Here is a 15,218-nt window from a genome sequence, read left to right as displayed (position 1 = left end):
GGGTTTTGTTCTCCACAGTTTCCTCTGTCTTTTCTGACCAACCACAGCCACCGGAGGAGCCGATTTGCTGTTGATCGGCCGTTGAAGGATTCACGGGTTTGGGAGAAATGAACTTAATATTTGTGAAGCAAAGTTCAAATAAGAATAAGAGAAAGGGCTTCATGAAATTTTGTACAGAAAAGACAAAATCGGTGGCATGGTGCCACTGTTGCACGATAGGCGAGTCCTTCAAACAATCATAATAATATGCATACACACGTGACAAGCAGTGAATAAATAAGGCACAATACACTGTGAACACCAAAGAACTTCTTCAAAATCATTGGGGAGATTGTTAAATTAGCATCACGAGATATATTGATGTGATGTGTGTATAGAGCATAGTTTTGATTATGCTACTATGCATCTGTTGAAAATTCAAATTGGATAGCTACTAAAGTATTCGGTAAATACCGATTGTAATAATTTAGAAGCTAAGTTAATTTTATCCTATAGTTATAAGATGAAAATTTTATGATATATTTATTATTTTTGTCAAATTTATCATTTAAAAGTTATATTTATTACTCTCACATTATCAACTATTATTTCATACCTATAACATTTTAGCAGCTCCAACTTCCTTCCACTCATTACCAAACAATACCTCAACCTAGGTATCTAACGCACTTTACTTCGTAACGTTAAAAACAAAAGGAAAGACCATCTCTTAAAATATTTAACCCGGCGTCGCTCAAGGATCAATTAAACAATCTAGAACCTGTAGCAGCTTATTTTGACAATTAAACGCCACTTAAGTTCTTTCAAGGAGCTGGAATTTTGTAGACTTGAAATGTGCTAAAACGGGGCGATTTTCATGGCACAACTCCGCGTATATTTTGAAAATGTTACACAATCTTACCGTGTCGTTTACTTCTATATACTATGCAGCAGCCACGAAAATTCATCTCGGCACAGCAGAGGCTTCGATTAATTGAATGAATTTGGTAACGTGCACGACACGCTTATTAAAGGGCGATGACTTGAACACAAGTATTATTATTAGGGGTAAAACAGTCATGCTTACACACCAGCGGTTGCATGATGCATTGGCTATAAGAATGCATTCGATCCACAACTAGTTTAACGAATGTTAAGCCAAGCAATATTAAGCTATAAGCACACGATGGCGCATCAGTTTACTCTCGGAAAATTCCTGTTCTGCCTGTTGCAGCTGGCTGCCCTGTTCACTTACACCAGTGCTGGTGTGATCTCAGTGTACTGGGGTCAGAACGGAAATGAAGGAAGTTTGGCAGATGCTTGTTCGTCCGGCAATTATGGAATTGTGAACATCGCTTTCCTAACCACATTTGGCAATAGCCAGACTCCCCAAATCAACCTAGCTGGCCACTGCGACCCGACCAATAATGGTTGCGCCGGGTTGAGCAATGAAATAAAAACTTGCCAGGGCCAAGGCATCAAGGTCTTGCTCTCCATTGGAGGCGCTTCCGGAAGCTATTCCCTTTCCTCTGCTGATGACGCCAGGCAAGCTTTGTTTTAGTTTCCGTTATCAAACATTTTATAACAAGATAATTAATTCCACTCTAATGTTAATTTTCTTGGTTTCCGTTCAGGCAAGTCGCACAATACTTGTGGGACAATTTCCTTGGAGGCCAATCAAGCTCCCGGCCATTAGGTGATGCAGTTTTAGATGGAATCGATTTCGATATTGAGGGAGGCACAAACCAACACTGGGACGAACTAGCCAGGGCCTTGTCAAATTTTAGCCAACAGAAGAAGGTTTACTTAGCAGCAGCTCCACAATGTCCGTACCCTGATGCATGGCTTGGCGGTGCACTAGGAACTGGCTTATTTGATTACGTTTGGGTCCAATTCTATAACAATCCTCCTTGTCAGTATTCCGGCAATGCGGATAATCTCAAGAACAGTTGGAATCAATGGACATCAAATCTATCTGGTTCTGGCCAAGTATTTTTGGGATTGCCAGCGTCTCCTGAAGCAGCCGGGAGCGGCTATATTCCCCCAGATGTGCTTACATCTCAGGTTCTGCCGGCTATTAAGAGTTCCCCAAAATACGGAGGAGTCATGCTCTGGTCTAGGCAGTATGACAAGAGTTATAGCTCAGCTATTAAACCCAGTGTTTGAACCATACACCATATTACCTGATAATATTTTCTTCACCTTAAATAATTAATAAATCTACATGAAATAAGAATATTGTATAATCATACGCAATAAATTTAGAGCAAGAGCTTTGGCATGTAGTACTACTATGTTTCGCTTGTTTGAATTCATGAAATAGAAAAGCTCAGAGGAATAAAAAATTATGCTTGTAATAACTTTAATTGAGCAATAAATTTTGGCGGCATGGGTCGGTTCAATAATTAATATTTAGTGCCGTCTGGTTGTAACTTGTAAGAAAAACGAGTGTCGAATTCTAAATCCCTGGTGCAGAACTATCAGATTAATGTCTACAAATTGGTTGCCTAAGCAACTCTATATCAATCATTTCTAATCCTCTTGTACTTATTGTTACATGGACTGGATTGACCGACTTTTCCGGCATATCAATCATTTCTAACTGCTCTGAGGGTTCAATACCACCACTTGCTTCCAATGTGAAATTCTTAATTCTATCTGGAAACATGTTCTCAGGTTCCATATCTTTCTTATATGCAATCAAGGGTGGACATCTGAGCTATTTAGATCTCTGAGATAACAAATTTTCACGAGAAATTCCTGATTGTTCAAGCTCTGGGCCAAATTTGGTCGTTCTTAATTTGGCCAACAATGATTTTTCTGGCAGAATTCCTAACTCAATGGACTCTAGTCGCAATATTTTTTCGTTGCATTTAAGAAACAATACTTTGGTTGGGGAGTTGCATTCGCCTATGAGATACTGCACAGAACTTAAAGTTGTTGACTTGGGAAATAATAATTCTGGGTCAATACCGTCATGGATAGGTCGTCTGCTAAGAGTTTAAGGTCAATGGAAATCTGCCTCCACAAATTTGTAATCTAGCACACGTTCAAGTTTTGGACTTTTCACATAACAAATATCACTTTTGGACTTTTCACATATCAATATCACTGGGACGACCCCAAAGTGTCTCAGTAGTTTTAACAACAATGCTTCAAACCAAGAGTTCAAGTGCAATCATCAAATATACGTTATACTTTGAGAGCACGGTTTTGGAGAGACTGATCCACACGAAGTACGGCTGATATGCGAGGGAGTAGAGTTGGGGTACAAAAAACACCATGGGGCTTTGATACAACCCCAATATTACAGTTAGACAAGCCCAGCTCAGCTAGCTCTATCAATAGCGAGGAAAAGGCCCAGGCAAACTCAAGTGAGGCTATCCAAAACCGACCCCAAGATAACATCAAGCCAAGTCGCGTAAGGAAGCCTCCCAAATGGTTCAAGGATTACACACACTGAGCATATATGAGCAGAGGATTCGGTTTCTAACGGCTTTAGCTATTTAGAGAATAATTTTTTGTTATAGAGAGAGGTTGTTATTTAGTTTTGACAGCTGTGAGCATATTCTTGCTGCTATAAGTATTTCCATGATTGTATTTGATGGATATATAAAATTCTGGACTCAGTTTCTTCTTCTTCTCTGAATTTTTCTCTCTATTCTCTCTTGCCATTCACTCGTTTCTTTAAAATTCTGGGAGCTTGCACTTGCTTGAAAAGTGTGGAAACCTTGCTGTTCGGTGTGCTCACCAGCGGCATAACATTGGTGCTTTCATTGCTATTTGCTCATCATGGCTGATTCGGAGATTCTAGATGCCATTAAAGCTTTACAAACAAAACTTGATAGCCAAACGGTCGCAGTTCATCACACGCTGCAACAATACATGCTTACCGTGGATTCTCGCTTGGAGGACTTGCGTTCTCAGATCAAGGGGTTACCTTCCGGTCCAACAAATGGACTTTCAAATCCACCCCCGTTTCCACATATATCTGATGGTTCATCGGGCACCCATGACTCCAATCCTCTCTTGCGAACAATGAAACTCGAGGTCCCAAAATTTGATGGAACTGACCCAAACGGTTGGGCTTTTCGCATCAATGAGTATTTTGATTTCCATGGCACATCCGAAGCTCTTCGTCTCCACATCGTGTCTTTTCATTTGGAAGGTCGCGCTTCGGCTTGGTACCAATGGATGAAGGCGAATGATCTTCTTACCAGTTGGAAGGATTTTCTTTAAAATCTGAAGTTTCGTTTCGGAGCTTCCCTATACGAGGACCACCAAGGCAATCTATCCAAACTTACTCAGAAATCAAGTGTGGCAGAATTTCAAACTGAGTTTGAGGACCTCATGAATAAAGTCACAGGTATTTCCGAGCCTCTCCTTATCTCATTTTTTATCACGGGGTTGTGAGTGGATATTCGTCGTGAACTGTTGCTGTCACGGCCTTCCTCGTTGATGGAGGCATTTGCACTAGCTCGTATGTTTGAAGCACGTGGAGATGAGAGTAAAGTTACGTCTAGACCTTGGTCTAAGTGGACCCACAAAACCACTACACCATCCTTTCACCCAACTACAACCAATCACAGTCCTGCAAGGGCCCCTGCCGTCAACCCACCTCAACCTGCCCCGTCCACTTTACCTCCACTTTTACCAACGCCATCTCTACCTATTAAGCGTCTTTCTCCTCAAGAACTTCGTGAAAAAAATGGAGAAAGGACTCTGCTACAATTGCGACCAGAAGTGGAGCAACTCTCATAGATGTCGTAGTAAGTTTCTGCTTCTATTAGGAACAGAGGATGTTGACGAGGCGATGGGTCCACCAATTAATTCTGAGATCTCAGATGTTGTTGAGGAAACTATTATAACTGGTGATATCTCCAGTTTAAATGCAGTAGCGGGCCAAAATACTCCTCGCTCTCTACGACTCCTTGGTGAAATTAATCAACAGCCCGTGCAAGTACTTATCGATAGTGGTAGCATTCATAATTTTATTAAACCCACTGTGGCTGAAGTTTTGGGGTTAGCAGTACAAGACACTACCACATTCCGGTTATATATCAGTAATGATGATTCTTTAGTTTGTCGATATGTTTGTTCCCAAGTCGCCTTATCTATGCAAGGCCATGTTTTCTACATCGACCTTTATGTTCTTCCTATTGAGGGACCGGATATTGTCCTCGGAATTCAATGGTTACAGCTGCTTGGCAAAGTCTCTCATGACTATGCGGCATTGTCAATGGAATTTTTCTATAATGGCTCTCCTGTCTTCCTGCGAGGTGATCTCTCCTTGTCTCCAAGACCGATTTCTTTTCATCAATTACAAGCCCTCATGTCCTATGATCAAATCCACGGCCTCTTTGAATTTTTCTAGTTGTATACTACCACAGACGCGCAGGATACCCTCTCTGTTCCAACCACTGCTGCTAAGTTTGACTTCCCACCCGATTTGCCATCCCCTGTACTTGCCCTTCTTCATCAATATGAGCAATTATTTCACACTCCCTCTTCCCTACCTCCTCATAGACTTATTGACCATCACATTCATCTTCTCCTAAATACTAAACCTGTCAATGTTCGCCCATACCGTTATCCTCACTTCCAAAAGGCCGAAATGGAGAGACTAATTAAAGAAATGCTTGATCAAGGCATTATTTGCCCAAGTCAGAGCCCATTCTCTTCACCTGTGTTGCTGGTTAAAAAGAAAGATGGCTCCTATCGTTTTTGTGTAGATTACCGAGCCTTAAACACGGTAACAATTAAAGGCAAATTTCCGATACCAACTATTGATGAGTTATTAGACGAGCTTGGTGGTGCTTGTATTTTCAGTAAGCTGGATTTGCGAGCGGGGTACCATCAAATACGAGTATGTGACAGAGATATTTATAAAACAGCCTTTCGGACTCATGATGGGCATTTTGAGTTCCTTGTCATGCCTTTTGGACTCTCTAATGCCCCTTCCACATTTCAAGCGACAATGAATAGGCTCTTTGCTCCTTATCTCCGTAAGTTTGTGATCGTTTTCTTTGACGATATCTTAGTGTACAGCACTTCTCTAGAAGACCATTTTGAGCATTTACATAGAGTATTTGATTGTCTTCATACTAATAATTTTTTTGTGAAGCTCTCAAAGTGTTTTTTTTGCCAAGATAACATTGAATATCTCGGCCATATTGTTTCCTCTTTTGGAGTTAAGGCTGATCCTCACAAGTTGGTGGTCATGTCTAATTGGCCTACGCCGTCTACCACAAAACAATTGCGAGGATTCTTGGGTCTCACAGGCTACTATCGTCGCTTTATTAAAGGATATGCTTCCATTGCTGCCCCTCTCATAGATTTATTACGGAAGGATTGTTTCCATTGGTCCTCCGCAGCTGACACGGCCTTTGCTGCCTTAAAACAAGCCATGAGTGCAGCACCAGTCCTTCGCTTGCCAGATTTTCAATTGGATTTTGTTATTGAGACAGATGCCTCGAATGTTGGTATTGGAGCCGTACTGATGCAAGCTGATCATCTTATTGCTTATTTTAGCCGAAAATTGGGTCCTCGCATGCTTGTCGCTTCTACTTATATCAAAGAACCTCATGCCATTGCCGAAGCAGTACATAAGTGGAGACAATACTTGTTAGGCCATTTCTTTATTATCTGAACTGACCAGAAAAGTATTCGAGAGCTCCTTCAGCAGGTTATCCAAACTCCAAAGCAACAATTTTATGTTCGTAAATTACTGGGGTATCATTTCAGGGTTGAATATAAGCCGGGTTGAACTAATAGTGCAGCTGATGCCTTATCCAGGGTACATGAAGTTGATGTCCCTAAATTATATGACCATTCTCCTGCTACTATGTTACTTGCTAGCTGCACTATTCCTGAATTCCTCTCTATTCTTCGTGCGGAAAATTAGTCCTTACCGGATCTCTTAGCTCTCCATCAGAAGTATTCCTCTAGTTCTTTAATGTATCCATATTCGAACTCGGATGGAATCCTACGGTTCAAAAACAGGTTCTTCATCAGCTCTCACTCTGTTTTGAAGCCTTCTTTATTACAAGAATTTCATGCCACACCAGTCGCAGGTCATGCCGGAGTCAAGCGGACATTAGTTCGTCTATCCACTCTCTTTTATTGGCCAAATATGCGCAAGGATGTGGAGTTATTTGTTGCCTCTTGTTTATTGTGTCAGCAAACAAAATACTCTACTCAGGAACCAGTTGGACTCCTTCAACCCTTGCCTATACCTTCACTAGTTTGGGAGGAAATTACCATGGATTTCATTACAGGTTTACCATCTTCCTATGGGTTCACTGTTATCTTAGTTGTTGTTGACCGATTGACAAAATCAGCTCATTTTGGTGCTCTACCCACACACTTTACAGCAAGCAAAACAGTCGTTTTATTTACTGATATGGTTGTTAAGCACCATGGTTTTCCCCGTACCATAATTTCAGATCGTGACTCTATCTTTCTTAGTAGCTTTTGGAAGAAACTCTTTGAGTTAATTGGTACCACATTGAAGCATAGTACAGCATATCATCCTCAAACGGATGGCCAGTCAGAGGTTGTAAATCGAGGACTCGAGCAGTATTTGCGAGTACTCACACAAGCGAAACCGATATTGTGGTTCGATTATTTAGGCTGGGCTGAGTTTTCTTACAACACTAGCTTTCATACAAGCATCCAAATGTCTCCTTTTAAGGCCTTGTATGGTCGTGAGCCACCTGTAATTCCTTCCTATACCGGGAGCTCTACTTCAATCCAAGCACTTGATGAATTGCTGCTGGAACGTGATGCCCTTCTAACAGCCTTAAAAACCAACTTGCGAGCAGCTCAACATAGAATGCAACAAAAGGCTAATGCTCATCGCCCTGAGCTAGAGCTTCAGGTCGGGGATCAAGTTTTGGTTAAGTTGCAACTTTATCGGCAAATATCAGTTGCAAACAGATTATCCAACAAGCTAGCGAAGCGATATTATGGTCCTTTTCGAGTAACGGAGCGTATTGGCGCTGTGGCCTATCGCTTGGATTTACCTCCTGACTCTAAGATTCATCCAATCTTTCACATCTCACTTCTCAAACCGTTTCATGGTCAAGATGCCTCACAAGTTCAATCACTACCTAGCGAGTCTTACAATAACCAGCCTATGTCTATTCCCATTGCTATTTGTGCTCAACGTCAAATGTTGGTTCATGGCATCCCACAATCCCAAATTTTAGTGCAGTGGCAGGATTGTGCTCCTGAGAATGCAACATGGGAAGCTCTTTCTGAATTCACTAAGCAGTACCCGAATTTTCACCTTGAGGACAAGGTGATTCCTCAAGGAGTGGAGGGTGATACAACCCCAATATTACAGTTAGACAAGCCCAACTCAGCTAGCTCTATCAATAGCGAGGAAAAGGCCCAGGCAAACTCAAGTGAGGCTATCCAAAACCGACCCCAAGATAACATCAAGCCAAGTCGCGTAAGGAAGCCTCCTAAATGGTTCAAGGATTACACACACTGAGCATATATGAGCAGAGGATTCGGTTTCTAACGGCTTTAGCTATTTAGAGAATAATTTTTTGTTATAGAGAGAGGTTGTTATTTAGTTTTGACAGCTGTGAGCATATTCTTGCTGCTATAAGTATTTCCATGATTGTATTTGATGGATATATAAAATTCTGGACTCAGTTTCTTCTTCTTCTCTGAATTTTTCTCTCTATTCTCTCTTGCCATTCACTCGTTTCTTTAAAATTCTGGGAGCTTGCACTTGCTTGAAAAGTGTGGAAACCTTGCTGTTCGGTGTGCTCACCAGCGGCATAACAGGCTTGGAAAGATAATTGATCTTTCAGGCAACAAATTGTCTGGGAAAATTCCAGAAGAAATTATAACTCTTGTTGGTTTACTCTATTTGAATCTTTCAAGAAACAATTTAACTGGACCCATCCCTCTCCCTCCAAAGATTGGTCAGTTTATATTTGTTTGAATGCGCTTGTCTTGTAACGGAACCAGCTTATTGGTATTATTCCTTAAAGCTCTTCTTGGCTGAGTCATCTTGGAGTCGTCCATGTCGAACAACAACTTGTCCACAAAAATAACATCATCGGGCACTCAACTACCGACTTTCAATGCGTCTTCGTATATGGGCAATCCGGAGCTTTGTGGTTCCCCTCTTCCGGAGAAATTTGCAGGAGAAGAACCTACAGCTGATCAAGTTCCAGCAGCAGTTATTAAGGATGACAGCGAGGAGGAGGGTGGATTCATAACTAAGTGTTTATATTACCACAGCTCTTGGCTTCGTCACAGGCTTCTGTGGATTTTGCGGTGCTCTACTTCTGAACAGGAACTGGGGACGTGCTTATTTCGATCTTATTGATGATGTGAAAGATAAGCTCTAAGCCTGTACCCCGATCGAGTGCCTCTCTTCCTCAATTTAATTTCTTGTTTTAAATTGAAATCTTTTCAGATCATTATTACTTACTGGCAAATTAATTGATCCTTATTTCATTCACTTGAGTGGCAGCTGCAACACCAGTACTCAAGCTTTTCTACTAATGATGGATGTTGCTCTGCTGTGGGAAGAAGCTTCGAGTTTAAAGTAGCATCTGATGATGAATCAAAAGATAAAAGGACTCGATTGAAAAACTCGTGACAAAAGTTTGTAATAAAGGGCATCAACAATTAAGTTTGGCGTTTACTTTGTCTCGGATTTAGGAAAATCATTTTAAATTATAATTTTATTTTTATTTAAAAAATTAATCTTTAATTACAAAATAAATAAAAAAATAAACGTAATAATATTATATTTAAATAAATTTAATATTATCACTTGTAATAAATGTAATATTACTAAATAATATAAAAATATTATTTAAATAAAGATGATATCATTATTTTTAAATAAAAATAACATTATTTTATTTTAATAAAAATAACATTATTTTATTTTAATAAAAATAACATTATTTTATTTTAATAAATATAATCATATTTTATTTAATAAGAGAAGGTAAAAAGGAATACCTCCCTTTAAGAGTGGCACTCAAAAACATAAGTCAAACTCCCACTCTTTTTAAACGAGTACATAAAAATTATAGCAGAAAAAATCTAAGCTTCTCACTCTCACTCCGACAAACTGCAAAATAAATTGTAGTAGTCCTAGACCTCGGCCATGATCCCGTTCCACCATGTTCACCAAGTTTTTCACTAAATAAATTGTGTCCATTCGCCCATTCAACTTCTATCGTTGCATTAGTGTGCATTTATAATGTACCTCAAGGATTTAGTAACAAATAAATTATTATTAAAAAATCACCAATTACAACATTGTAAAAATATCTCGACAATGCACAAATCGATTAACACCCGATCTATATATGAAGTTTCATTTACGTTATTCCATAAAAATATGTACCATACAGACTTTTTTCATTATTATTTCTCCTTAATCCACTACACCCAGAAACATCAGGCTTCCTGTGTTCAAGCTTTATTGAATTGATAATATTAAATTTAACTTTTTCTTTCTCATACTTAAATTGGAAAGAAAAGATAGACCCACTGCACTTACTGTGACTCTCACTTCACCCTCTCGAGTTCTTGAATTTTCTATAGAAGAAAACCAATTATGGTCAAACACAATTCACATACCAGTGACCCAATTGGGCAGTAAGATAGAAAAAGTTCATTCGAATTCCAATTTATCCATTAGCAAATAGCATAACAAGCATGAGTAGTCCAGCCAATTTCAGTTAAATTTGGCTGCCTGACTTTCATCTTCTTTCTTTCTAATAATAGTTCCATCAGCAGCAACTATTTTGTAAAAGTTTAAATCCCTGCAGAAACTATTGCTTACCCAGACATTCGATACAGATACACTAGCGGCGATTATATACCATCAATGTTTACAAAGTTACCTGCCACTCCTGCAACCTGGAATTTAAAATATGCTATCTGCAGATTATAAATTTTGTTACCTCCAGGATCAAACATTTGCAAGTCTAATATTTTGCAAACGGCCTTTGCCACCCAGTTCATTGAAGAAGATTATCGTGCAGGAAAAGGGTCTGCTAAAGAAATTGTCTTAAAGAGACGACTGAGAAGCTAGAAAAATATCGCTTTGCAAAGACAAAGTAATTACCTATAACCATCTGACACCCACTTTTGAAATTTTAACTCCAAAAATACCCGAATCTGTAAAAAAGAAATATATTTTTCATATGAAGATAAGATGTAAAGATTGTATGTTAATCAACGTCGACTCTTTCAAGTCTAAGGATCCTAGAAACACACCCCATTCATGCACAAAATGCAGGCAGCAATACAATCATTGCAATTTTGTGAATTAATGGCAAGGAGAGTGGAAGAGGTCAACGAGTTTTTACACTTCTAACCATTTACGTACAGTTCAATGCTACCGCTACCATTGTGATTTGAAGCTAAGCTCATGTATAGATGGCAATATAAAATAAAGTTCAAAAGTTGCAAAAGAAGGCTAAAAGGGGCAGATTTTCCCAATGTGTGTCTTAAATTTATCTCCTAACAATAATTTGCAAATATAATTGGACCGAATCCAATATTCAGAAAAGAAAAAAGACAAAAGAATATATCGTGAAGGAAGTCAACCTGTGGTGAGGTCATGAAAAAGATTAGATTTATTTGTTACCTCAAAAAAATTGAAAAAAGAACACCTCCTTGAGCAGCAGTGTCATTCAAGCATATGTTTTTGAGCCTGTCGTCTAATATACTTAATACCAGTAGCCGTCAATGAACCCAACAAAGGGACTCAAAAATATATTTCAGAGAGCATGAAAAGAAATTCAGTTTAACCAAATCCTAAAATAAATGATAAAACAAGAACTACAACAATATAGTTGTACCTACCTCAACCCTTTTCTCCTTTAATAATATTTGATGAAAGGGAGATGGTAGAGTCTCAACAAAGCTGTGAGATGGCAAAAAAAGGTTTCACCCATGATTGATTGATGACAATGTGACAAAAGGCCCCAAAAACACACATTTATAGAACTCTGAGATATTAAAAATTCTACCTCATTTACTTTCAAAGCTCAGAGATCTACCCACACAACCCACTAATACTGGCGAACTGGACTTCTAGGTGACCTCCTGTGACCATGCCTAACAGGGGAACGTGATCTGCTGCGATCACGGTGCCTATCCCTGCTTCTCCAATCAGCCCCCCTTCCTCCATCACGACCACTTCTACCATCCCACTCTCTAGACCTTTCACGATCACGTTCTCTGTATCGTTCTCTCTCTCTGTCACGATCTCGATCACGATACCTGTCCCTATCACTTGAACCACTCCTCTTTCTACTCTCATATTCTTTCTCCCTCTGCTTCCTCCGATCTTCTACCTCTTTTTCCTTGGCTAGTCTTTCTTCTTCCCTTGCCTTCTCCTTAGCTTCCTGTAAAATTGTAAGTGAAACTCTGTATTCACTAGAAATGGATGCATAAATTCTGAAACAGTAAATCAACTATGAAAAGTTGACAAACCTTGTACTCAGTTATGAAATCTCGAACCATGCCATAACCAATATGCTGCTTTCCAGAAATGTGAGACTGAGTCCTCTCAGCAGCATCATTTGCTACAAGAAAGGAACCACATATCTCACATAAAGCCATCTTTTTCTCCTGAGCCATCATCAAAACTTTATCGTTCTGAGACTGCTGAGTCAAGGTTGTCTTCTCAACATTAAGAATCTCCACCTGCAACAAGATGGCACCAGAAGTTCAAACTTAAGACCTCTCTTATCATCTGGAGGTGGCAAAACTCAGGTTCACAGATCCATAAGGTTTAAGATGGAAGATAATGCTGAACTAATAATCAGTCAGACGAGAGCAAAATATTAATAATAATACAATCAAAATTAACAAAATTAAAAAGTAAAAGAAATTATGTCCCTCAATGGTAGAACTTATGCAAATCATAAGATCTATTACTAACTGTTAGTCCTCCCACCCCCATCCAAAAAGAATAAGAAGAAAAAAATAAAAAATAAAAAACCTCAGGAACACTATAGCAACACCTTTCTCATGAGGGCTTCAGCTTCATCCACCTTGCCAGCCTCACCCAGGGTCTCCACTTGTTCCAGCAGGTTTTTTATCTTCTCCTCCAACACAGATAACTGTTCGGACTTTTCTGCTGATATTGGAGGTGGTGGTGCAGGTTCCACTTCTTGAGAAAGACGTTCTCGCCCCCGCCGAACTCTTCTATCCAGGTCCATTACCTACAGTAGCAGACTTATTATCACATAATATGCAAATTTAGCCAACAATCATAAGCAAGAAAATATGAAGCACAGTTTGGTTCAGTTTTTCACATTTTTCTATTTAAAAGTGATTTTTTTACGCACAATTGGCACTATCACCCTTTTTTTTGGGGGGGGGGGGGGGGGGGTGCGGAGGCTAAGAAACAAATTAAGTATATTGTTAGACATTGTAGATATTAGAAATTGTTTCTATTCCAAAATTTTTGTCTTCCACTTTAAAAAGTAGTTTTCAATGCGTGATTGTCCTTCTTTTAACTTTTGAAAGCAAAATGTGATAGATAAAACCAGATAGTACCAAAATAAATATGAAACCCACCAATTTCTCACAAAATTGAGCAAGTTCAGCTTCAAACTTGGGCACATAAGCATCATGTCGCGGGGACTTCTCAAAACTACAGTCACAAACATAATAACACATTTTAACTGGTATACAATCCAAGTGATTTATCATGCACCTAAGACAAACAGATCAACACTCGCGCAGATAGATACAGTAAAAACGTTAGAAACAGAAGGCAATGCAAATTTCTAACATTTCCTAAATGAAGAATAAACTTAAAAGAACTTTTCCCACCTTGTCATTTCAATATAAAATCAGCAAGAATTTAAGTGCATGACAATCTATAATCATTCTCAAAAAGTTAAAATTTCACTCACATACAGCGACAAAAGGAGATGCCAGTTTCACCAGTAGCCACAATATAAGCAGAGAAAGCGTATCCAAACAGATTTGATCTTTTCTTTTTCCATTTCACCGCATTGTTTCATTTCATAAAAAGGTTGCATGAACTGATCCACTCAGGAATCAGCTGAGTACTGAGTAGTCAAATCAAGATAGGATAATAAACCCAGCATATGTTTCCTGAACGATGGATTTAATCCTATTCACATTAATTTTTATTGGACTCCTCAGTACAGAAGAAAATTCTTATATGTAGTTCTCCGGGGGAAGGGGGTGGAGGTGGGGCGAAGGCCATCTCAAAAAAAAAAAATGAAAATACAAAGCCTATGCTCAGTCACTAAATTTCAGTCGAAATCTTCAAGAAGCATCAATGAAAGAAACTAAGCACCAAGGACATACCATGCCATCAATTACTTTTGACTCAATCCTCATTGATATATTTCCAAGATATTGAGGTTAAATAGAGCAAACCTACCACAATTCTAAAAATTTTAAAAAGTATATATATTTTTACTGAAATTTTGTTATCTTTTTACTAATTTCACACCATGTCAACACTAAGCACATACAAACTTTGATGCCACAAAGACTTGAAAATCATGCTCATCCAAACCTTTCTTTCAACTTCTGGTCATGAATTCTCGGGCACGGTCCTGATGTAAGAAGAAACGCCAAATATGAAAAGCCCACTGTTAGTGAAACCTTACACTCCTATTCATTAGGCACTCTGCTGATTCTAGAATTAGTAAAATATTAATTTGTTTCATCTAAATATATTCAAAATGAAGCAAAGGACTGACCGAGATCGCTTCTCGTGTTGACAAAGAGATCGTGAGGGCAAAACCTAACCATATAGAATGGACAAACCTCCTTATCGTCCCATTTTATTTCTTTGTACTCTTTTTTCTCTTCTTCGGTCAAATTTCGAGCTAAAATCAACCAAAATCATTCCAATATTTCCATTAGAAAAAAATAAAAAATTTTCAAACGACATCACCTAGATTATCGTTTCCATAAAAGCTTGGGTCTCTGGAAAGTACCTGCGCCCATGAGTTCGTCTAGCAGAGCTCGCTGAGCGTCCATGATACTGTGTTAAAGGAAAAAAAAAATATAAATTAAGATAACTTAGTTGGATTTATATATAACTATAATGGGAGGGCTATTAGGGTTTGAGAGAATTGGGTATTTTTTAGTGGATTTTTTCGGGAGTGATTTTAGGTTTTGATGAACAAAGTGGTAAAGCAGCAACTAGACGGTAACGGGTTATTTTATTAATATAACGCACTGGGAAA

The 15,218-nt window shown here is 38.8% G+C and overlaps 2 protein-coding genes across 3 annotated transcripts; one reads left to right on the top strand and one right to left on the bottom strand.

Moving 5' to 3' along the window:
- Window positions 1-1,129: 1,129 nt before the first annotated feature.
- Window positions 1,130-2,327, top strand: LOC18031437 (acidic endochitinase). Its single transcript, XM_006421597.2, has 2 exons — window positions 1,130-1,524; window positions 1,614-2,327. The coding sequence occupies exons 1-2, from the start codon at window positions 1,130-1,132 to the stop codon at window positions 2,143-2,145; spliced, it is 927 nt and encodes a 308-aa protein (XP_006421660.1). The 3' UTR covers window positions 2,146-2,327.
- An 8,831-nt stretch (window positions 2,328-11,158) lies between these two features.
- Window positions 11,159-15,199, bottom strand: LOC18031391 (luc7-like protein 3). Of its 2 annotated transcripts, XM_024184560.1 has the most exons (8): window positions 14,967-15,199; window positions 14,727-14,855; window positions 14,540-14,579; window positions 13,561-13,636; window positions 13,002-13,202; window positions 12,469-12,681; window positions 12,003-12,380; window positions 11,159-11,896 (listed from the first exon to the last, which is right to left on the bottom strand). In XM_024184560.1, exons 1-7 carry the CDS (start codon window positions 15,007-15,009, stop codon window positions 12,045-12,047), a joined length of 1,038 nt encoding a protein of 345 aa, XP_024040328.1. In that variant the 5' UTR covers window positions 15,010-15,199; the 3' UTR covers window positions 11,159-11,896; window positions 12,003-12,044. The 2 variants fall into 2 exon arrangements, with proteins under 2 accessions (XP_024040328.1, XP_024040323.1); XM_024184555.1 differs by having other exon boundaries at window positions 11,160-12,380.
- Between the last annotated feature and the right edge of the window lie 19 nt (window positions 15,200-15,218).

This window comes from Citrus clementina, unplaced genomic scaffold (assembly GCF_000493195.1).
Source record: "Citrus clementina cultivar Clemenules unplaced genomic scaffold, Citrus_clementina_v1.0 scaffold_9, whole genome shotgun sequence".
NCBI lineage: Eukaryota > Viridiplantae > Streptophyta > Magnoliopsida > Sapindales > Rutaceae > Citrus > Citrus x clementina.
Note: the sequence above shows the minus strand (reverse complement) of the source record. Positions and strands in the feature narration are given on the sequence as shown.

Coding starts and splice junctions, on each gene's coding strand:
- LOC18031437 (XM_006421597.2), top strand. CDS start 1,130: ATGTTAAGCCAAGCAATATTAAGCTATAAGCACACGATGGCGCATCAG. Junction 1,525..1,613: donor TCCTCTGCTGATGACGCCAG/GCAAGCTTTGTT, acceptor GTTTCCGTTCAG/GCAAGTCGCACAATACTTGT.
- LOC18031391 (XM_024184560.1), bottom strand. CDS start 15,009: ATGGACGCTCAGCGAGCTCTGCTAGACGAACTCATGGGCGCAG. Junction 14,580..14,726: donor CAACACGAGAAGCGATCTCG/GTCAGTCCTTTG, acceptor TTCTTACATCAG/GACCGTGCCCGAGAATTCAT. Junction 12,381..12,468: donor ATTTCATAACTGAGTACAAG/GTTTGTCAACTT, acceptor ACAATTTTACAG/GAAGCTAAGGAGAAGGCAAG.